The sequence below is a fragment of the Ambystoma mexicanum genome, chromosome 6p, assembly GCF_040938575.1.
Source record: "Ambystoma mexicanum isolate Mex_15411 chromosome 6p, UKY_AmexF1_1, whole genome shotgun sequence".
Classification (NCBI taxonomy): domain Eukaryota; kingdom Metazoa; phylum Chordata; class Amphibia; order Caudata; family Ambystomatidae; genus Ambystoma; species Ambystoma mexicanum.
In genome coordinates, this window is record NC_090935.1 from 764,397,271 (window position 1) to 764,422,413 (window position 25,143).

The following is a 25,143-nucleotide window of genomic DNA, read 5'->3' on the forward strand; positions in this document are numbered from 1 at the left end:
TGTCACCATATTGGTTTCCACAATTACTGTCAACTCAGGTCTAGGGTAGAAAAAGGTAGAACAATCAAACTGGTTTAAACTCTCAAGATGCTTGCTTCAGAAATAAGGGTCAGAAGTCGGTGGACCTCTTCTTGCCCTTCACTCAAGGTTTTTATTTCAATGAGACTTGTGGAGAACCTCTTTGCAGCATGTTCCAGAACTCCCACTTCTAAAAACCTTTATGATTTAAGAGTAACAGACCACTTGACACACTGAAGATAAACTCCAATACATTTACTTATGGAGACCACGCTTGGGTTGGAAGAAAGCATTAAGTGAGCATTTGAATCTGAAAACACAAAACCGGACAATCAGTCTGAATTGACCATTCAAACCAGTGAATTGCAGGGGTTAACTACAATGGCAATAAGGTTTTCTTAGTATATTTAAATAATCCATGTCGTAAGTAGGAGCCCATTCCTTTCACTTTGTCCTTCCAACCTAACTTTCTTTTAACAATTGAGAGGGGGTGAATGCCAACGTGTCTAGGAAACTTAGCCACAATTCAAATCAGATGACTATTTCTTAAAAGGTGTTAGAAATCCTGACACTAGATTTCCTGGTTTTAGTTTCTTAGTTTTAGACAGGTTTTAAACTCTTGGTTTCAGTTTGGTTCCCCAAATCTATGACACAATCTCAGGAATATGGCACCCGGCGCACTTCATGGTTCAATCTCAGCCTTAGGCATGTAATTCCCAGCATGCTTCTTGATTTCGCTTGGGTTCTTTCTTAATCCATGAATTGTCAACCTGTGGGCTGCTGGCTGCCTTCTGAGGCTTGTTTGTGTCACAAACACCTACCAGCAAGTACTTCTTAATACCCCTTACCTCAGCAGGTACCATACTAGCAAGTGCCTTGACCCGCCCCCCCTCTGCCACAATATTACTATTTAATTTCAAGAAGGTATTTCTTCCCCCTTGCCAGGATACCATCAGCCTGAAGCTATTACCTTCCAGTCATGCGCTGCAATCCTAGGCTACAGCCCTCAACAGACACTGACATTTTCCTTCTATTCTCTGGCTACCACCAGTACCTGAGATATATTCCTCAGCAGGCTAGCGCTGAGCTCCCTTCCTTTGGCTTTGGATGTTAGTAGTTTTATTTTTGCCCATAGTATGCATAGGGCTTTCCCTTCTGCCATTCTCTAACTTCCTATGGGTGGGAATGCCCGGATTATTCAAGGATGCTTTTAACTAGCCCTTGCCTTTCATGATTTTGCTACCCTTTCGTCATTGGCCCTGGGCTGGTTTCATCTCCTCCCTTGCTGTTATCCCTTCTCTCCTTAAACCTCTTAGGTTTACGTTCATCCTCTTTCCACAATTCGGACTGGCTAGCCAACTTTCTGCCACGGTGGTGACCTAGGGCTTGATCTGCCATTTTAAGGTCAGGTGAAAGGGAGCCCAGTCCTACACATATCTGTAGAATGCTACATGGGGCGAGGTCACTCCACTTCTAGCCTTAAGCAGCTCTGAGATCTGGATATTGGAATGGGAGCCATGCAAGATGTATTGTTAGTGCATCTGTTTGTAATCCTTCACCGAAGCAAGGCAGTCCTCTGTTCAGTCGCAGGAAGCCAAGGAAAAAATACTCTGCCAAAGGCTGACTGTGGAGAGCGGGGAGGGATCAGCCACCCGAGTTAAGTAACATGATGATCTTTTAAATGCTCCAGCGCAGATGGTATTAAGTCAGTGTTACATATTTATTTGGATGGCATCTAATGAATCTTTTCTGGCCCCCTTATTCTAGATCTGAACTCCATAGGAATTTTGGAGGAGATCCGACAAGTGCCTCTTCCAGAAAGCACTTCACATCATTTGTAGCATTTCCAGCCCACAGAGTACATCCAACCCTTAGAGATGGTCCTTCCAATGTGTCCTGGTTCCAGCATATAACCACTAATACATAATCTGTTATAGAAAAATGATATCAAAACATAGCATACTAACACCATACAAAAACACATTACAATATCAAACATGTTCTTTCAGAATGATTGAATAGCAAGATCATGACGACTTGATAGGTGCATCTCATACATGTTTAACCTGTCATTATAATATTTAAAAAATCATATTAAAATAATTATGGACATTTTAGGGTTGGCTGAACTAGTTATATGTATGTGTGCCTTAACGCCAAATCGAACAAAAGTAGCAAAGAGTTGACATTTTAAAATGTAACAAACCTCATGAAATAGTGTTGATCCTGGAAGGATGATTGCTTGGAAGGGATTAAAGATGAGAGTATTCCCTCTTAAGCTTTTCATGTCCGATGTTAAAGGTCTCGTAGCTTGTATTTTCTTATTTGGTAAGGAGAGCATCTCTTTCAAATACTCCTGAAATAATAGAAATTCTTTTAGGCTTGTTAACATGGCCGATCTACTTGGAATATAAAAGAATACAAAATTCACATGGAATGTTTTTGGGACCATTAGTTTGGATGATAAACCCCTGCATTTCAATTTAAATGAGGGCTGTTAATCAATTTTAAAACATTAATAAAGCACCCACAATTAATCTCAATCTGCAGTTCATTATGTGCTCCAAATTATTGTTATCGTGCAAGAGAAAGCAGCAACAATTTCTGTTGCTGAGCTGAGAGGGTAATTTTTCAGTTAAAGTTGTTTCCATTGTTGGGCCTAGTTGATTGATTCTATGGTTATAAATGTGTGCCTATTGCAGATATAAGTCAAGTGCTATGCTCCCTTGGTCCTTTTGTTTGCCATCTTTGTGGTGTCACCAAATATGAAACTGTTGAGAAAAGCTTATGTAGCAATGAAATAGCACATTATGTATCTAAATGCTCTAACATCCATCTCTGACATCACACAGAGGAATATGGAAGCCATATTCCACTGGCATGACCTCACGATAGGGAACGCAACATGGGTCACTAATGAGGTGGAGGGTTTGATGAATCCTGCAGAATCATCACTGATTCCCTGTTGATGATGATCTCCACCATGGCCAGGGGACGGCAGCCGCTACCTGATCCTGACCCTGGGGGTGGTATTATGAGGGAGGATCATGTGGGAGGGCAAAACTATCAGGAGACGGTGATATACAATATTCTTCCCCCCTTATGAGGGAAACTGTATGTCACCTAGGATCCTAATGGCATACTGTCATTCTGAGCAGTATACTATTCACACCTCATATATATATACATATATATATTCAATGAAAAAACTTTGTTAAAGGGACGTTATGGTTAAGTTGCGCTACTAAAACATATGAAATTCAGTGAAAAAACGTTGTTAAAGGGACGTTATGGTTAAGTTGCGCTACTAAAACATATGAAATTCAGTGAAAAAACGTTGTTAAAGGGATGTTATGGTTCCAAGTAAAACCGAAAAACCCCTGAAATTCGCCCGTTATGGTAAGCTAAGCAACCATAACTCGCGCCACCACCTTGTACTGGAAAGACTAACACCCAGGACATCAAAGATGACATCACAAATGTCATTGATGACATCACTGATGACATCACATGTCTGGCTCCCTCTTTTTTCCTTTACTGATATATCTAGGCCAGTAACAGTCAGGAACTAAAAATTAACTATACTATAGTACAAAGAACTATATTTGTAGACTCATCCATTAAGAATCTAGTTGCAAAACTGCAATTTTTCTTAAAATAGAATCGGCTAATGCCATCCCTCCTCCCCAAGAGACACCACCACTGCTGTAATCAAGGAGCATGAGAAACACTGACCCCTACCCTAGAAATAACACACACGCAACATTTTCACCTGTCCACCTGCCCCTCCATATTAGTGTTTGGTGCCTCTTCCCTCATTTCCCTCCCCAACTTTTGTTCTAAGCTCTCCTGCCAAAAACAAAAATGCACCCAAAAACAAAATAAATGTTCCTTTAGGAGCCACCTTTCACAGTTAAAAAATATAACTAAAAAAAAACATATAGACTCCATCTACTTTATATTTCTCAGTAAAGTACATAGACTCAATAAGATTTTCCAACATTTCCATTTTGTGTTATGCTAATGGGAAAATTGTGGCGTTCATCCTCCGTTCCAGGGACTGGAACAGTGGATACCGGCCCAGCAGCCCAAGTTATGAGCCCAAGCGAAGCAAGGGTGGATAACGAGGTCCCTGGACCATTATCCCCCCCCATTCCAGCCCTTGAAATGGGGGATGAAGGCCATTAGCACCCTAGGTTCCCAAAGCGGAAAACCGGGGTACTAAAAAAGAGGATTTTTCTTCCTACACCGGGACGCCTTTAGCGTCCCGATGTAGGAAGGAAAATCCTTTTCCAAGATGGCCACCATGGAAAGGGAAGGCGGGGGTGTTAGGGAGAATTCTAATACTATGGCTAATTTCCCTTACCTATAGAGTCCCCCAGCAGCTTTGCTGGATTTGAAGGGTTTGTTTCTTTTTACCTGCTAAGAGTGAGACTCTTTTTCCTACTCTTAGGCATTTATGCTATGTGTGTTCTAGGCTATTTTTGTGTTTAATGCCTATGGGATTTTCTCTCCCCTATAGGAACCATATTTATTCACATGTGTTACACAGCACCCTCAGTGCAGTGAGACAGGGGTGTCATAGCGACCCCCAAACATAGACTCCATACCCTGGGACTGACTACTGTCTCCCAGGGCATGTAAAGTCCCCATTGACTTTACTAGTCAAATCCGATGAACTAAACCAGTACAACCCATCTTACTATGGAGATACTGGAAGGGGTTAATAGTTTTTCCCCTATGTTCATTTTCCCCCTAAAGTCCCTCTCTATCTAAAATGTCTGGCTGGTGGCAGTGGTTACTACCAAAAATATTCGACAGCAAATATTTCCCTACGGGATTTTCCCATTGTTCGAGGCTACCACTTTTTCTGACAGCCTCTAGCATACCACCGGTGCATTTTAATATTAACTTTGCTCCGGTAGGTTTTATTTGCCAGAACTTTAATATAACTTCTTTCTCGTGTCTTTCTCTACGATCCTAACCCAGGTCGGGGATCCTTTGTTCGTCTATTTGGCGGGTTTCTGCCCAGAAGCCCTCCTTCCGGCGCCACTGAGTCTGGGGTGGGGCCATTGTGTGGGAGGGGGAGTAAGACCCCTGGACAGGGTTGCTTGCCTCAGCAACCCATGTCGCACTCTATCCTGATAGGCTGGAGGGTCTCCCGCCAAGATGACCACTCCACTGTGTGAGTGACAGCTAGGCTGTATGAATGGGGATCTTTTTTGCATAAAAGCAGTGTCCTGAGGACTGGAAGAGCAAGACGTTGCCACTGGAACTACGGAACCGAAGAGGAGAGAAGCCAAAGACATCTGCAATGACTACCACCGCCGGTGAAGCCCTGCTGCAGCGTCTCACCATTTTTCTCCACACAACGAGAGGAGATCTTCATCTGAAAGAGCCTTCTTCCCTTGAGCTGGTGGGGCCAACCAGTTTGCCAATCGCCTTCCCGAACCTGCTGTGGTTGAATCGCCAGTGCCCCGCACTCGGAAACCGGATAGCCAAGCAGCTATCGACCCTGACCGCGATTAAAAGGAGCGTACCTTTTAAACTTCGTTTGGCAGCACCGTGGCTGGTTTCATCCCTGGGTAGTGCAGAACCTCGAACCTTCCTCCACGACGAGAGCCTCTCTTCCTCTGCTGGATCACCCGAACTGCAGGAACTACCAGGAACAACCGCCACCGCAGAAGCCACTTCTTCATTTTTAGGGTACACTGTTCTGCCAGGCCGCCCTTTGTTCGTGGTAGTGCTAGTGGTGTTTTAAATCCTTTACCTACCTATTGTCTTTCGCTTTCTGCATCCACCTTTTCAACATTGTTAACCAAAGACTTGACTGCAGCTATAAGAACATTTTGCTCCTGGGCCCTTGCCCTGTACCACTAACTCTGGCACAGGCCTACTGACTCTGGTCACATTTGTAAGACCTGCCTTCTCAAGGTTGATTCTCCATTCGAACTGTGTGGTGCAACTCTTTCTTATAACTACCCTTTCCTTCCCACTGCATAATCACTGTGAAATGCCATTTTGCTCAGTTTACATTTGAAGTATTGCCTATACTGATGCACTGTCTTGCTGAACTGGTTCACAACTGATGGGAAGTGCTGTTAGGGTGTGCAAGAACCTATTTCTAGATAACTTGTGTTTTACCTCCCTTGTGAGAAATTGTTAGAGGAACCCTGGTGTGTAGTTGTCATTGTGCCGTTTTGCTCTGTTTTCACTCTGGTTCACTTGGTCTACAATTTATATAGGGAGTGTGTATATTTTTCTATTGACTTAATTTAACTTGCTTGATACTTGTGACACATGTTTTCTTAGAAGTGTATAAAATAAATATATATATACTTTTTAACTACAAAGCTTTGGTCAGTGTTTCCTTGTGCCATAGTACAGTAGGCCTATTGTGTAAACCCTGAATACTGCTCATCTCCCTCTTCAGATAAGTCTGACTGTTCAGCCACAGCTACCAACAAAATCTTTGTGGTACAGACTGATACCAAAGGGGATTTATTGCTCTCACCTGTAGTCCTAATCTGGTGTAGTGCTCCCTAAGGGAACTACACTGGATTCTGCCTAATAGGGGGTTCCATACAGGGAACCCTCTTTGCTTTCCATGGCAGCCTGCAGAAGGTAAAAAGAGAACCCTATGACCATATTACCACAAGCACATTTTTCTTCCCTTTCAAATCTATCCTAATTTCGAATAACTTTACCACAAAGCCAGTCCCAGGTGGACATGGCCACTTTAATCCTATGTTTTGTCCCTTGTGGTCATGGCCAGTAGCCAGATTGTCCGGAACATGACCTTATTCCATGACCCAGACAATCTGGCCACTGCCCATGGCCACAGGCTACCCCTCAGTCACTAAAGGTATACCGCTATTTTTTGTAGCTACATTATGACACTTGCCAAAAAATAAAAAACTGGCACATTTCCAAAACCATACTTGTAGGTCCTTGCCAATGGTCCTTACGCAAGTTTGCTGGAAATCCACCCATGTTTTATTTTTTCAAAAGTGTCAAATGTATGCACATACAATCGTCATATAACCTAGCCCCCACTTGACAAAATCCATTCAGACTTTACGAAAACATTTATATCTAGATCTATAATCTTTTTGCAAACCTTTGTGTAGATTTGTCAAATGGCACCTCATCTATAAGCCTTTACATTATTTTGGCACGCCCCTCTAATTTTGCCCCCTCTTGACAAAATCCCACCAAACCTCACAAAAACATGTGTATCTAGATCTATTATCAGTTTGCCAAATTAAGAGTAGATTCTTCAAATGGCACCTCATTTATAAGCCGTTACATTATTTTGGGACCCTCCCTCTAATTGTGCCCCCTCATGACAGAATCCCACCAAAGTTTGTAAACCCATTCGGAATCAGGTCAGAAATATACATGAAAGTTTCATGCAGTTCTATTAAGTGGCGTCAAAGTTATAAGCCATTCAAGAACTGCATTTCACCAACCATGTAATGCAGAGGTGTCCGTGAACCTCACAGGACTGTCCGCGAACATCCGAACTGTTCGCGGACTTTCGCTGCAAAAAACACTCGAATTTTTTGCTTCTTGCAGCCATATGCCTTCCCATCCTCATCACCCCTTACCTCCCCAGAGGTTATTTGATAAGTTTGGCAAGTGCAATGTTGTGTTTTTTAATATGTTTTTACCAGGATGTTTGCGGACACCGGCACATGTCCGCGAATCCAAGATGGCGGGCGTTTCCAAAATCTGACGCACTTCACGCTCTTCACCATTCAATCAGCGAACACGTTGCATGTCCGCAGACATGATGCAAGACGATTAACCAATCAGTGTCCTGTCCGCGGAACGAACAGGGAAGTGTGTCCGCGGAGCAGACATAGATATCACAAATTTTTGTGACCTACTTTTTGGTCATTTTTTTAAAAAATACTGGATGGATTTTCACCCTTTACAAAAGTACGCTTTCGGAACCAAGCCGCTGCTCCTGCTGCAAATTTGGTGAAAATCCAGCGGTTTGGGCTGAACCAAACCTCATCGAACTTTGCAAAATATTTCAGAGTGGGCCATATACTTGTTTTGCAAAGTTTGGTGAGGATTCGTCCAGGGGGAGCAAAGTTATAAGCCGCCCAAAAAGTGCTCTTCCTATGGGATTAGCAATTTAACCATAACTACACAGCCACTACTCACCTCAAGTACTGAGATGAGGAAGAGGAAGGAGGAGTTAAAATGGATCAAAGGAAACACTAAGATGAGCATGCAGGCTAGTTGTTGTAATGAGACCCAACTGTGCAAGACATTTAAAAATGGTATCCGTATCAGCAAGAGAGAGAGAAGACGAACGGAAGAAGATGGAAGCAGAACTTTGGGAGAAGGCAGAATCATGGGAATAGACTGTGCTGGGGAAAGCAGATGCTTTCAGGCTGTCGGTTGCAAGCAGGACCTACCGGAGTGGCACAAGGCCACAGAGGACTCTGCAGGCGCCATGAGAGGACAACTTGGGCACTGGCAGCAACAGCAAGGATACTGGCAGCTCCGTCAAATCCAGAAGCAGCAGGATTAACGGTGGATGAGCTTGGAGCCGGCGGACAAGTACAAAGCCAGCGGAAGAGCTAAGAGAAGGTCTACAGCACAGAGTACGCCATCACGAAGTGAAAGCTTCACTGCAGCAACGTGCCACGGGTCAGAGACGCTGTCAGACACCGGTGAGTCTGTCCAGAGATGTTGGGGACCCTAGGGCATACCGACAGCCATGTGAGCCATTAAGAACTTATTTTGAATACCGACCAAATAGAAAAGAAAGACAGAATTTGCACAAATCCTCATGTATGAAATGTCAATATCTGCGGAAAGTCGGACCAAGTATTGCCACAAGCCAATGAATGCTAGTGCAGCAGTTAAAAAAACAAAACTTGAACAAGTGTCCATATATGAAATTTCAATGTGGGGAAAGTTGGAAGAAGTAGAACCTCAAGCCAAGAAAGTATAGACCGTGAAGGAATACAACTGTGCTATACTGAAAGACAGTGGGAACGTTAAAATAATTCCTGTTGAAAGAAGCAAATAAGTCAGTGAGCATTTGGGGAGATACCTGGCAGATTAGTATACCAGGGAATATGCAAGCCCCAGAACCATTTTTTAATATACAAAGGAATAAGACATTGTGGACAGATACCTGGCAGGAGAGTATACCAGGGGATCTGATGAACTGACTAAAGGCCTCCTGGCAGGAAAGTATACCAGGAGGTTATACGTAAGAAGTTAATACTTCAAATAGACACTTTTGGCCATGCTTAGGAAGTGGTTGTTTGAAAAAGACACTTTTGTCATCTTACCTGAGACATCCAGGGGAAAGGAAACAACTTCTGGATCTAAGGATTATTTTGTTGGATTTACCTATTTCAGAACCTATGTCAGAAACACTTGCATATACACCTAGTTGTTCACTTTTAGTTTGAGGGTCAGATTAATGTTTTGGACACAAGGACAGTGTACTTAATTTTGACGACGAGACACAGACTGATCTTTAGTTCGTTTCCTAGGTAGGGAAACTCTCATTAGGATAGTGACAGATAGGCCTTTATCCAACCCTTTTATTTTAGTAAAGATGTCTGATGTTGAAAACACTACCACTTTCTGTCTGCCTTTCATTTTTGGCCCCTCAAATATGGTGTCAGAAATGGGATCGGATTCCGTTGACACAAACTGGGGGACCCTTAAGTTTGAGAAACTTAGTAAGGGAGCCTCTGATCCTCCCATTGCCACAGAACATTCTATAGGATTTAACTTATACAGTAGTAGGGGAGAATTGCTTCAACCTGGGGACTGAGTTTACGGCAATGTTAAAATCTTTGCTGGAGAAACCTCTCTGCCCTCCGCACCCCAATGAGAAGCAAGTACAAGCATCGGGGAAGAACCACAGCACATGCAGACGAGATCTATGACGAGGAAGAAGGACGCAGAAGCTGACAAGTAGAAAGACAAGGAATTTGTTGGATTGTGACTTGGTTCAGGACACTCTATCAATCCATCTCTAGAAGGGTTAAAGAGAGCTGATGTGAACACTCTGTGCTGATATATAAGAGTGAAAGAAAAGTATTTGTTTTTTTAGCCACAGAGGAGCTTGTTAAAAACTTTGGACTGAGGCATGCTTAAGCCTTGATAATAAGAGAAATATGGCAGACTCTGATCGTGGCTTTGATAATTGGAAGAGAGTGCAGTATCCCGATTTGTTCCACATTGAGTTCTTGTTTGGATTTGCCTATGGCATTATCCAATGACAACGTTTCAAGGATTATACATGAGGCTTTTCTCTATGTGCTGTGTTCATATCCAGCAATTGTGGGGAGAACTTGTAATATTCATACTTTTTTGCAAGATCCTAAAAATGGCCCGATTGTGAGGAGACTACTTGCAGAAATCATCGAGCAAGTGTTGCAGTTACCTGAGTATAGTGGGGATAGCACAAATGCCCCTATCACCTGATGCTGCATACAGACTTGTCAGAAGGGTTTTCTTTCGCTTGATTGAAGAATACCTACAGCATGCTGGCAGATGCAAAGACGTGCTCACATTCCTAAGGGATCCCAAAAATACTGAAACTCTGACTGTGATCTTGGAGGGAATCAGAATTCAAGTGAGCCTATACTCTGAGAAAACCCACAGGACGGTGATATGAAACTTTGCTTCGAGGGACAGATCGAGAAGGTTGCTGGTAAAGACAGACTTTTTTGTTTCATGACTGAAAGAAGTTCATCATGTCGTCTGGCTTAAAGCAGATTCGAGGAGTAGAATGGGAGCTGGTATATGTCATTGAACTGGTCTAGACATACTGAGAGCAGTTTTCTTCTTGCTGGAGACATTTATATTTCGTATGGTTAAAAACTGGTTCCAGAGAAATAGAGATTGAGAGTTTGTTCTTATCGTTTAGCAAGCAGACAATGGATCAAGGACGAAAGTGCTGAGGCAAAACAGCAGTTTCCAGAAGGAGTGCATAATGCTGATGTATTAAAGATTACTTTTTTCTTTCCTTAGGTAATAAAGATGAGCAGCACTAATAACAATTTTGTGATACCTGATAAACAAAGACATACACGTTGTCCACGCAATAGGTTTTTTACATCAACATACCTTTGCTTCATTTATGGTTGCATTCTGTTTATAATCGTACTGCTTTCACTCACAGTTCGTACTTCTTACTATTTTGATGTACATGGAGCCAAGACTCCAGTGAATCTTCCTGAGCAACAGGAAGTGGCAATTGTGCCAACTACTAGGCACCCAAGACCCTATGTAGTTATTCCTGTTCCAAAGAAAGATGACCAATTACCTGAATCTGAGATAAATGCCATTAGCAATCATTCACATGCAAGAAAGGTTGTAGAAATCATGTTTGGGCACAAAAAGCAGGCTTGGCAAGATGGGAAAGATGAGAGTGCCAGACAATGTGCCTATACAGATAATGCATGCAAAAATACCTGATCCTGTCATAAATGACCCAAAGATAATCTCCAGAAGACAGACACATGGATATTTTGCAAGACATTTTCACGCCTAAATTCTATGGTGAGAGGATGAAACTCTCTGAGCTTTCTCCTACCCAGGGAACACATGTAGATGTAACCAGTCCACTGACAGATGCGCCTATGATTTATCCAGAAAGAAGAAGTTATGCCGGTACACTTCATGATATGATTATGGAGGTCACATGAGGAGAATGAGAACTAAAATAAACATTCAAGAAGATGATTTCGAGCTAAATGATTACCTGGACAGTACGACACGTTTGGGAAATAACATTTAGTACCAGCATATGAAAAAAGTAGGAAGAAGGACCTCGAATGAGGAATGCTTTGTGTGTGCACTTCTGCCGTACAGTATGGGAAAGTCTAAAATCTTCGTAGCTATCGAAATAGACATCCAGACAGCTCATTGTCTTTCACATACAGCGCTTTGCAAAAAACCAGAGGCCAGAACATGGGTCGAGATGCCTACCTCAAATAGGCAACTGAATGGACAGATCCAGATGAAGATGACTATGTGCAAGATACCAAGACAAGAAACAAAGCCCATACCAAGAATCATGTGATCAGATATGAGAAGCCTGGAGTAAAAGGAGCTGGAATCAGATGGACGGTGAACAAGAAATTGGAGGTTGCAGGAAAAACTGCAGAGGATGCTTAAAGATTAAAGAATAGAGGCCAAATGCAGATCTGGGGATCTGTGTTATCACCAGTCGGATGGGAAGAAGGAGTGGTCGTCTGCAGAATCTGGGTGATCATTGGATGCTATAAACCAGTTATTGATATTGTGAAGAATGGCTGCAAACCATTATGGCCAAGACTTCCTAAACTACTGACTTGGGTTGAAGACAGAGGAGGACCCCTGCAGATAGTGCCATTGAAGAGTTCAAAGCTGTGCTTTAGAAATAATGGCACAAGAAAGGGTGGAGAAAATAAAACTTGTGGATGAATCTTTGATGTTCTAGGGATGGTACATGGAACAGCAGTGATTATGGATCATTATTGGGCTTGTGCAGCCAAATCCTATATCAGATTGCCTGCAGATTGGGGATGAATATGCACGTTGGTGAATGTCCATGTTCCGGATTTGGTGATTCCAAAGAGTGATTTGCACATGGACAATTTCCAGAACACAGATGCTCACCTGAGGAAGAAGAGATCTGTGGAGCTAATAAAGAGGATGAAGAGAAATAATTATTTCTCAGCTACATCCATAGAAGCTTTTGATGCCATACCATACAAACATAGGCCGTTTAGCCAGACCTCATCTGTGTTCACATTGATCTTCATGCCAGCTATTCAGGTGGGAGCAAAGATCAAGTGGCTCCACATCACCAGATGGGAATTGCTGCAGACAATTAACACTACAATAAAGGGATTCAATGCAATCATAGAAGAGATGGGAGCCATAAGATTGATGACTCATCAGAACAGGTACGTCCTGGACATGATTACAGCAATGGATGGAGGTGTTTGTGCAAAAATCGGAGAATCATGTTGCACATTTATACCTTCTCATGATGACGAGAATGGAACCTTGACAGAGGCCATAGACATGCTGACGAAACTCCATGGCCAGAGGATAGAGGAAGTAGAAGACATTGCTGATGACAGCTGATTTGGATCACTCTTCTCTTGGATTCCACAATGAATGGCAGACATTTTCAAGTTCCTTGGAGCCCTGATAGTGATGATATTGCTTGGATTTTGTGTGATCAAGATAATAACCTCACAATGTAAGAAGACAGCAAAGAAAGCCATAGGGATGAAGATTATGATCAATGTTGAATCAGGATGGAAGCCCAAATACCTGACAGATGAAGAGATCAGAGACTTTGTGAAGGCTAGAATCCATGCACCTGAAGGGACAATGTTCCTGTATCCAAAGAATCATATGAAATATGTGTGAAGATGGATCTACTGTAGTCCAAGTGGACAATGCCAACTTATGACCGCTCATGAGCATGTGAAAACAGCAGGATACCTGAAGGGAGTCAAAGATATGGGTCCCAAAGAAGTTGTTCTTCAGGCCAAGTTGCCTGGATGTGAAGGATGATGTGCGAGTGGTCGATGAATCGCCCAGAAGGGGGCGTGTAAAGGAGGAGCCAAGTACCCCCACCTCAATCAACCCGCCCCTTTAACCAGTTGAATCGACAAAGAGCAGAGTATGGACTCAGTCCAGTACCAGTGAAAGGGCCAGTACCTAAGAGAATATGGGAGCCAACGTACCCATTGGCAAAACCATATCTGCATACGAAGAAATATGATGGCCATTTGAATGAAATCCCTGAAGAAGCAGATGCAATAAACGGCAAGGATGAATGGTAGTGCCAGTAACCATTGCCAGTATATGTTACATGGAGCTGAAGATGAAGTACACGAAAGAGATGCAATGTGTGGATACCCTATAAGGCATCAAGAAAGCAATAAGGATAAGTGACATCTTGGGCTGAAGGTGAAGAAGCTTATGCCACAGAAACAGATTAAGATATCAAGTCATTTTACACGTGTACAGATGCAGAAGAAACGCAAGAAGCAAAGTAATCGTGAACATAGCTCTAAGCTTATAGTAAATAGACTGCGGCAAGCACCAACGTACACATACATAGGAATGAGAGAATTATGGATGTTTCCACTAAACGTATTATAGCAGGTTGGACATTAGCATAAGGCCTTAGTTCAGTGTGTTGCAGTAAAAAGCAAATAGAATTACAAGCAGAATATCAGCAAAAGATGAGGCTGAGCGAGCCAAGAAGCCAAGGTCTTATCAAAACTGGAGTGAACTGACTTTGGATACAAAATCATGTGAAGAACAAACCTCCTGTTCAAAAGGCATGAACATAACAAGAAACACGTCAGAAGTCTAGTAGAAAATAATATTAAATACACGAAAAGGCTCGATTTCATGGTCTCTAGCCACATGGAAGCATGAAGTTGGATGAACGAGGTGGTCACACCTACGCATGAAGGAAGACTATGCTTCTCACTCCTTAATTTTCTCAGAGCTAAGAACACTCTCAAGGATGAATTTCAAAGGCCTAATTGACAGTAGACCACTGAGGTGATGATGGATTGATATGCTAATTGGTGGGAAGCTAAAGTTAAGGCAACCTCACCAGCATCTGGATGGCCAGCCTGCAAGTTGCTAACGTAGGTGGAAAAGTACTGAAGGTGGATAGAGTGCCAACCAATAGTAGAGGACTTGTGTATTTAGGGGTCTTATAGTGTGTGAACCAATGGGACGTTGTGTATTTAGTGATGTTCTTAGTGGTCATTTTGAATGGAGGGCTTAGTTGCCCCACCTGATGTTGAGTAACTAATCACATAGTTATACTTTTTTAGACTAGTATGGATCATATACTTAGATGTTCACTTAGAACTAATAGCCGATGCTTATAGGTTTTTGTAGTTTGCCACGTAGGATGACGTTAGTAGTTTTAAGATCGAGCGATTGCGTTGATGTTCGTTATGCTCCCGGTTTTTGATAATTGATATTAAAACAGTCTGCATTTTGTCAACTTCCTGAGTCGGCTCCATTATTGATGTACGAGTAAGGTGTATGAGTAAGGTCTGCATCCCCATCCATCTCGAGGGTAATTGCTGCTCATCAAAGGGGCTGGACTATCCAGTTCAATGTCCAAAATAAAGTTCTCCGTCCTGCGTCCAAAACCTAATCTGACCCTCACAATCCAAACTCAACAAAATGTGAAAAAGGGGACATGTTATTTTGCAGTACCCAAAAGTAAGAGTTCCAAAGCAAAGAAAGTGTTAAAAACAAAGTTCCATTAAGAAAAACAAGGTGCTCTAAAGAAACAGTTCCAACAACTATCAATGTTTTCCCTTTGACAATGGCTGGGCTTCTAGGTAGTGTGTTTCATCTTTGTCTAAATATTGGCTGCTTTACAGTCTTGGTTTACTCTCCTGCCAAGATCTTGGTAAATCTATTATAAGCATAGATTATTTTGACAGCCTGTGTTCTTTGCTGGATTTCTCCCTCACTCACAGCCTTGGTTTACCCTCTTGACAAGGTCTATGTGTCTTTTGGTCTGTCCAATATTATTTTCTTTGTATTCACACTGGCTCATAGCCTTGGTGTACTCTCCTGCCAATTACTATGTGCCCTTTACTAGTGTTTGCCTTAATGTCTCATGTCGTCAGTTGTTTAGGCCATCCTAGGGGTTTATGATGTGATAATGCTTTTTGTCTGCAAGGTTCCTGGGATTTTATAACAACTTTTCCATCTCCGTCCAGCTTGTTTAATTTATTTGCTTGTATAGTGCACCGAACCCGAAGGTATCTGGGTGCTTTTGCTTGAAAATACAAAATTTGTTACATACTGGAAAAGAAATTACCAGGACAAATGAACACATACGTTGCCCGAAAAGTGCAGAAGAAAACAGGGAAGGCTGTTGACTTGTGTTACAGATCAAGTTGCATGTCTACAGATATCAGGAGAGTGATATACAGTTATGTACAATGTTCTAAACAGATTTAGAAAGAATTCTAGGGTGAGACCTTCTGGGGCAAACACCTAGTGTTACATATCTGGGCGTAAGTCCTATTGAGGGCACATCAATGAAGCATCCGTGTAGAAACAGAGGTGTAGTGGCATCATTAGTAAAGCTGGGAGAAGAGCCAGGATTTTACCTTGTTTCTGAAGGACAGAAATGATGGTTCACCTCTTAGAGCAAGGGGCAGAGAGTTCCAGGTCTTGGCTGCCAACACTGGGAAACTAGACTCTCCAGCTTTATGCAGTTTGAATTTGGAAATGTTGAGGCAATGTGAATAGTTGGCTCTAGTGGGTCTGGAGGATTGCTTTATGGAGAATGTATCAACAAGTTACTTAGGGGCTAGATTTGCCAGACGTTTGTGGGTGATCATTAAGGTTCTGAATAAGATCCTGTCTTGTATTGGGAGCCAGTAGGTGTTACGTCTGGCTTGTAAAATGTGATTAGAGCGAGGGATGTTTAGGGCCGTTCTGAGGGTGTTGGTCTGCAACACTTGTATCTTATTTTAGGTTTTGCTTGCTGGTGCCTAAATATAAAGTGTTGCAGTAGTCCAATTTAGAAAGTATGAGTGCTCTTGTGAGTGTGATGCAGCTGTTAGTGGACAAGAAGGGTCTGCATGCGTTTATTAATTTGGAAGTGTATGCTGTTGCTGAGGCTGTCCCAATGTATTATCACTCCCCCCTCCCTGAAGTAACTTATGCAGTGATTCTGCATCACGGCTCATTTCAAATTTATTTAACAGCTCACAATGGGTTTCCAGAGACGTGGCTGCTCTTTCCTTGCTTTCCCCCCATCGACAAGCTAATGAAGCCTGCGTCCCCCGGGCTCCCCCGGCGACCTCGTGGCAAAGGTACAGGTTCAGTGTGGCGGGTAACACCCTCCGCCTGCAGGCACTTCATCCCAGCTGCTGTCTGCCACGGCATCCAGGTCCGTTGGTGAGTGTCGCCTGTACGTGGATATCAGTCCCTCAAGACCTTGCGGATCGCCACTCGTTCTGCCTGGGAGTATTGCCTGTGTTAAGGTGCTGACAGTTTCTGCTCCAACAAGATGGCAGACAGGTTGGCAGTCTCCCGATTCGATTTTCGGCGTTCGGTTCCCCTGCCTGCCACTCGATGGGAGTCGTGTCTGCAGCGCTCCCCTTCTGAGCTCCCAGTCGATATAGCAGCTTTGGGTCGAACTTCAATTCTTCAGTTCATTCTCTGGTGTTCAGTTTCTACAGTCTCTTCCACCTCTCTCGTCTACTTCCAGAACTCCTTCGGCTTCCACTACTGCTCCCACCACCAATGTCTTGTCCTTCTCCTCTTTTATGTTTCCAACAGTTTTTAGCTTTTGGAAAACAACTAGAGTATTGTTTGTGCTTCTCTCTTACATCCATGCAGGGTCTCCTGGTTCCAGTGATACACCTGTTCACTACCTGATCTTTATCGTTCTTCCTCATCGCAATACTACCCGTATATTTTATAGGGGTCATCTTGTAGAAATACATGGGTTTATGTACCATATGATGACTAGGGATGGGTGGAGTTGTGGAAACCTTTAAGAAACACCTTGGTTTGGGTATGCAAGCAGCATTTCTTCTGGTAATACAAGGGGCGAGACTCTCTGACTCGTCACAGAGGGTAGTCTAGAGACTCAAATCATTATCATGAGCAAAGCGCTAATAGTTATGAGTGGCATCAACTTCTGGTTCAGGAAAAGGGCTGCTTGAAACTTGAAAATCTCAGGTGTTCATTTCACCTTCCTTATTACACAGCGCCTTTGTATGCATTTTTTCTTTCGTCCACATATATCAACGGTGGTTTGGCCCCAATATATCTCTGATATTGGCTGTGTGTAGCCTTTGGATACACTGTGCATCATTTTACCCATAGGTTCTTCGTTGCCATTAAACAGGGGTGGAAGCACCCATACCTTCATGTGCTGGCTATGGCCACAAGCATGAGGCAAGTGGGAGCAGAATGAGACATGGGGATACTTTCAAACACATAGGTGTTCAAACGACCGTCCATCTCTGTAGCAGCAGTAACTGCAGCGTTCAAAGCCTACCTTATGCATGCATTATATACTGTGAATCTGTGCCAACCTAGTGAGAGCCTCATTATTTATGTGACCCACAATAAACTGTGTTGCAGGATTCGTTGTTACTATTAATGTGTTCATTAGCTAATACTTTATTGTTGGCATTTTTTAAAGTATTTATTATTTTGGTTTCTATACATCCCCTGCTTTCTTCATGCATGTTTTTGGTGCTGAAAATAAGCATTGTAAAAAAGGTACCAGTAGATGGGTGCAGTAATACTTTATTGTTTTTAAAGTACACATTGAATCCATGGGGCAAACTTGTATGCACCTCCATAAAACACAAACAGAAACAATATGCTGTACACTTCTCGATGAACCCCCAACTCCAACAACCTCAAATGCAGTGTTCAACTGCAGCTGCCTTCCCCTCAACCACCCCACCTGCCCAAGCCATTGACACCTAACAGCAACAGGATCCCACGTGAAAAGGTGCAAACACTGTGCAAATGGCCAGAGGCAGTATCAACACCCTGCAAGAGGTTATGGCTGGTTCCTCCTCACCCCACAGCCACCAAAAAAAACCACCAAAAAGCAGAATTCGAAGGTACCGTGTGACAGCTAAGAAATGAAGAAAGGAAGCCCAAACCAGAGTATACATTTCAATAAAGATCTCACAATATACACACAGCATTGTGATTATAACTATTCAGGTTTTATTATTGCATTTTAATTGCTTGAGAAGTCAAAACAGAAGCGCCAAACAATTCCAAACAGTTAGTAAGGTGAATGCTCTTGCCACTTCACAACTAGCACTGTGACAATGAAGCCTGTAGAAACATAATTAAGCTTCAACACATCCCCATACATCACAATGCACTTAGTTACAAAGTGTGACTGCACTCAGCTACAAAGTCACACTTACTGTCCACAGAGCCATGGTGCTCTCATTGCTGACCCAAGCATGTATTTTTCTATTTCTGCTTCTACAGTTACAAATTCAATATAACACATGGCTCTGGCAAAACCTTGTGCAGGGACAGCATGGTTTCTACCTGCAAGTACCGGCCCTGGCCAGAAACCAGAAGTCAATCACAGAGACAAAGGGTCGTCATCATGTGTCGCCTGATATTTCAAATAACGATGCCAGTACATGACACTCTGTATAGTACTGTACACTAAGAGCATTGTTTTTCCAGCACTCTATGTTAAAGTACAGTATAGTGGATACTCCCCACATCCCCCAGAAGGAAACACATTCAGTTCAGTTCTTGGAGAACACACACTTTGCAACTGCCAGGGCACCCCACATTTGAATGCTCATGACTTTCCACTTCTGACTGCTCTTACAGCAGAGATACATACCTGAATTTAAGCCACTGCCCTGCCATCAGTTTTATAGATGCACTTTAAGAGGACCCTAGTTAGTGCACGATTCTATGACAAGACTGGAGGCGAGCATTATGCTTCAACTTCTTTAATTTACTACTCTTCAGCAGTTCCAACAAACTCATAAAACCATAACAAAACACTGAACAGACTTTTCTTCCTTTGAAACTACAATCCCCATAGTCTCTGTAGTCCGTCTCACTCCATGCTCAGCTATGACCACTTCCTGTCCCTGAGCTCCTCCTCTTCTTTTACTGCTCTTCAAGCAGATAAGTACTATTCTGATTATCTCCCTATCTAATGTGGAATTTTAGTAGTTTCAGCATTGTGTAGGGATGTGATAGAGTGATAAGCATATCTTGCCAGAGTATGACAGCGCAGCGCAGGCACAATAGCGCAGGAAGGTATATTTTATTCTTTTGATCTTCAGATCGTTAATCTTTGGCATATCGACGTGAACAGCGCGGCAGCGCGAAGTTCATTGATTGCGAGCGGCTTTATCTAGCGTTTGCGTGTATAGCCCGTTCGTGCAGGCATACCCCACGGCAAGTCCGCCCCGTGCCGTATTACCGGCACCCCAGGGGTGGCTGCCCGTCGCCGTGGGAGTTCGCAGCAGCCCTGAGGAGCCGTGCAGAATTAGGGAGTCCCCAGCCCCCTCCCTCGCGGAGACGGAGGCAGCGGGGACTCTGAGCGCCTAAGATTGCGGCCCCCTCCCTCAGGGAGGCGAAGCCAGCAGCGCTCTAGTACGCTGAGGCCCTACGGCCCCCGCCTTTGCAGGGGCGGGGCCGGGAAGCAGAGCTCGCTTCTGTGTCGCATTTCTTGCAGCGACGCGGAGCAGAGCACTCTTTGGAAGCCGGGCCCGGCGGTGATTTGATAATAAGCTACGCAAGTAGCCAGAATAAGCACATCTGCTCGAATTCCCGAGCGTAGGAGCTTGGAGTAACATGCGCGCCCCAGAGCACAGATTCAATCAGCAAACAGCTCTCTCAAAGAGCTACGGCCTCGCGAGGGGAACCAAGGCTTTTGCCTAGGCTATGTACAGCGCTCCTCACAGACAGTGAGGACAATAAGAAAAATGCCCATACCAGGCACATTTAAGAACGGTATTAAGTCCGGTGAAGCCACAGCTTGAAAAGAAAATGCATACTAGAGCATTTTGAGGACATCTGAAGCACCTATAGTGAAAGGCCGTGCAGAGACACCTTCATGGGTACATCAGGCACACAGCACCCTCCCAAGATGTCGGAATTTGAGTGGAGTGAGGAGGAGCAGCCATCAGACCTTGCTGCCAGCTTCAAGGAGGTGCTGGGGAGTTCACTTATAGATGCAGTGGCTCAAGGGGTTAAACCCCTGCAAGATAGGCTGGAGTCCCTAGAGGCAATGCTACACCAGCCCATAGACAGCGCCGGACAGAATGATCGCACGCCCGCAGAACCCTCTGAAACAGGGTGAATGGGAGTACTAAGGCCCGAAAGAGGAAAGCCTCTCGCGACCCCAGGGCCCTTCGGATGGGGCAAAAGAGAAGGCCCCGGAGGTCGTCGATGCCTTCGCAAAGCTCCGTGAAGCGTATTTGCGGCATCAGACAGTGCCGGACCTCACAACCCCCACTCCAGGGGAAGAAGAAGATGGAGAAGAGAACCCAGGCTCAGAAGAGGAGCTGGAGGAAGGTGACCCCCCCCTCCCAAGATGAGGAGGAATCAAGGGAGGAGGAAATCAAACCCAGCGGAGGGAAGAGAATCCGCAAAGAGAAGCACCTCGAGGAGGTGGAAGAGGATATGTTTGACCCGGACAGCATCCGGAACCCGAGGTCTTCGGACTGGCAACCCTCGCCAAGAGTGGCTCAGTATATGACCAAGAGGTTGAGAAATGTTCTGGACAAAGAGGTCCGCCAGCGCCTTTGGGCAGAGTGCCCTAGGTGGGACCTTCTGGGGAAAGTGGCCGAAACGCCGGAATTAGACCCCAAAATGCTGACATTCGTATCAAAAACAAGCAAGGACCCCCGTAAAGGCATTGATAGATCTTGGATGAGTTGTCAAGAGAAGGTGCTTGACCTGGCCGGCCCACTCACGAAAATCATGGACCTGGCAGAAAGGGCCAGGGATACGGGAGAAGAGGTGGACCCCGAAGCCCTGACAGGCTGGGCGCAGAGAGCAGTATGCCTCTTAGGCGATGCTAACTGCGCCATCGCCTCAGAACGCCGGAGAGGTCTGTTATTGAAAATTGACGCAAAGCTCAGTGACCTAGCCTCATACGAGGCCGGAGAGGCAGCACAAGGACTCCTCTTCGGAGAGATCTTCGGCAAAGAAATGGGCCGCTTTGTCGGCACCTACACGTCACTGGAGAAGGCGCAGGCCTCAATCCGTAAGATTTTTCCTAACCAAGTTTTTGGCGGGACCAGTCACCACAGGGGTCGTTCGACTGGTCACAACCAGGGTGGAAGAAGACCCCAGAATCCCAGAGCCCAATACCGGGAGAATAGGCAGCAGGACTCCTTCTTCCCATCCAGAGGACGCTTCCCAAGAGGGCGCAGAGGAAGAGGATCCTGTCGTGGTCAAGGGTTCACTCAAGGTGAGAGCAGCGCATTACGCCCCTCTAGGGGGGGTTCTTGAGAAACTGGCACGCACTTTCCAGCGATGCCTGGGTGCTACAAACAGTTTTGGGAATGCGCCTATAGTTTATACAACCACCCGTACAGGAGCGCAGGCTTCACCAGCAGCGTTTAGAGCGTGCAGAGCAGAGGCTTCTAGACCATGAGCTATACCTGTTAGCGAAGAAGAACGCCATAGAGAGGTGTCCGGGAGACCCCGACTTTATAAGCAATATGTTTCTGGTGCACAGAAAGGAGAAAGTGTATCCAGTGATAAACTTAAAGGAACTGAACGGTTGGATAGTTTACCGGCATTTCAAGATGGAGGGCATCCATCAACTCAGAGACTCGCTCAGAGAGAAAGATTGGCCGACGAAGCTGGATCTGAAGGATGCCTATCTAACGATCCCAATAGCAGAAGAATTCAGGACTTTCCTAGCTTTTCGCTGGAAAGGACAGCTCTGGCGATTCAGGACTATGCCCTTCAGGCCTGCTTCAGCGCCCTGGGCCTTTACCAAGCTCATGAAGCCAATAGTGGCAGCAATAAGAGAGAAAGGAATAAGTTTGATCATTTATTTAGACGATCTCCTGCTATTAGCCGAGGACCGAGAGACTCTCATATACCAGACAAGATGGGTCCAGGACCTGCTATCATCCCTAGGATTCCTAGTAAATATAGAGAAGTCAGACACCGAACCAGCCCAAAGGCTGGGCTTTCTTGGTTTCGTCCTGGATACCAGGAAAGCGACGCTCGAGCTGCCTGCTAGAAAAATTCCCGACATCAAGAGGGAACTAAGAGGGTGCCTACAAAGACAGGTAGTGTCACTCCGAACACTGGCAAGAATAGTGGGGCTGTTAGCAGCTTCCATTCAAGCCATATTTCCTGGACCTTTACATTATCGATAACTGCAGAGTTTGAAGATAAGGCATATGCAGCAGGGCTTGAGATACCATCAATCGGTGCTGTTGGATCAGGAATCCAGGACGGAGCTGGAATGGTGGTTAAAGATTATGGACGTCTGGAATGGACATGCCAGACCGGATCTGATTATAGAATCCGACACCAGCTGGATGGGCTGGGGCGCAAGGTGCGGAGACATACAGACACGGGGGAAATGGAGCGAAGAGGAACTCCGATTACACATAAATTGCCTAGAGTTACTAGCAGGGTCCTTTGCGATCAGAGCCTTCACGAGGGGGAAGATGAGATTGTGCGTCCTATTAAAGATGGACAACATATCAGTGGTGCGATATATAAACCATCTAGGCGGCACCAAATCCAGGATGCTAGCCGAGCTAGCGAAGGATTTTTGGCACTTCTGCCTGCAATCAGAGACATCGGTCACAGCAGAGTACCCCCCCGGGACGCTGAACATAATAGGGGACTGGAACTCACGCTACCTCACGGATTCCAGTGATTGGAGGCTGGATCCAGCAGTTTTTCAGAGGATGACCGAAAGATGGGGTCCGCTACATATAGACCTCTTCGCATCCCGGTTGAACGCCCAGACAGCAGAATATTTCAGCTGGAGGCTGGACCCCGGGGGCTCGAGGGACAGATGCGTTCCTGTGACAATGAAGCGGAGGTCCGCAGAGTTCTAGCGAAGTGTCGGAGGGAGAAGGCAGAGTTGCTGTTAGTAGCACTGTTCTGGAAGTCTCAAGTGTGGTTCCTGACTCTTATGGAACTAACAGTGGATTACCCGAGAATACTCCCAGAAGAAGAGCACCTGCTCACGGACCCAGTTGGATCATATCATCCTCTGAGAGTGAGAGGGACACTCCCGCTCATCGCGTGCAGGATATCAGGAGATGCTGGGCGTTGCCAGGCATTTTGTCAAAGGCTGCTCAGCTCAACGCAGAATCCTGGGCTCCGTCCACGAGAAGGAGCTACGACGCGGCTTGGGCCAAGTGGACTTGCTGGTGCAAAACGAGAGGTGTTCATCCCATTTCTGCAGCTGTAGTGATGATTTTGAATTTTTTAACACAACTATTACAAGGTGGTAAAGCATTCAGTACCATAGGAGTGTACAGGTCCGCCATTTCCGTGGGGCACCTGCCAATCGAGGGTGTACCAGCGGGTGAGCATCCAACAGTGATTAGGCTCATTCGGGGAGCCAAATTTAAAGCACCTCCAGAACCTCGATATAAGACAGTCTGGGATGTACTAATAGTTCTTAAGCTATTGGAGAGTTGGCCCGGGAACAGATATTTATCCCTGAAACAATTGTCGGGGAAGTTGGCAATGCTTTTGTGCTTAGTTTCTTGTAAACGCGCGTCAGACGTGAGAGCCCTAGAAGTAGATAGGAAGTCATTTGGACCAGAGGGCGTAACAGGCACGTCTTCAGTACACTACCCATATTTACCCGAGTAGACCTAAATGGTGTGTGGCAAGTTGCGTCAGAGAATATGAAAGCAGGACAGCGGAACACAGAGCAGCAAATACCACGCAATTGCGTTTCGCGCGTAGAAAGCCTTTCAAGGGTGTATCCACAGCTCCTATCGCCAGATGGGTTCAGGAAGTCATGCATGCAGCAGGGATAGGTGTAGGGAAGTATGGGGCTCATTCTGTACGCGGAGCTATGGCATCTAAAGTTTTTACGACAGGAGTATCCCTTAGAGATATTATGTTAGCAGCAGACTGGTTGAATGATAGAACATTTAAAGAATTTTATTTCAAGCCGACCGAGAGTTTAGCAGTCGCTGTGTTGGGAAGCTTTGAACAAGCATAATGCTTGCCTCCAGTCTTGTCATAGAATGAAGATTACCCCTGCTAAATGCGCAGGGAGTATTAATTCTATTAAAGACTAGGAGGCGAGCATTAAATTCCCACCCAAGCTTTGTATTGCACATGATGTTGGATTATAGCATGTGATAAGAATGTGATGATATTGTCAATAAATGGACGCCACCCTGATTTCTCTGCTTTGTGTTATTCCTAGGAGAAGATCAGAAGAACAATTGAAGTAGGAGACTAGCAGAGGTAGTCGCCTTGAGGCGAGGAAGTTCGACATTCGGTTTGGAGTGGTTCATGTCTTTGCCAGTTGCAGGACTTAGTTTGTAGTTCTCAGAGTGACTTTTTCAGAGCGAGTAAAAGAGAGGAGGAGCTCAGGGACAT

The 25,143-nt window shown here is 44.7% G+C and overlaps 1 protein-coding gene across 6 annotated transcripts in view; it reads right to left on the reverse strand.

The window, feature by feature from the left end:
* KIAA0825 (KIAA0825 ortholog) overlaps nucleotides 1–25,143 on the reverse strand; it is a 2,662,507-nt gene that overhangs the window by 207,245 nt on the left and 2,430,119 nt on the right. For all 6 annotated transcript variants that reach the window (XM_069627636.1, XM_069627637.1, XM_069627638.1 and 3 more), the window contains one exon: nucleotides 2,225–2,374. In XM_069627636.1, coding sequence (XP_069483737.1) covers nucleotides 2,225–2,374 — 150 coding nt within the window. The remainder of the gene's footprint in view (nucleotides 1–2,224; nucleotides 2,375–25,143) is intronic.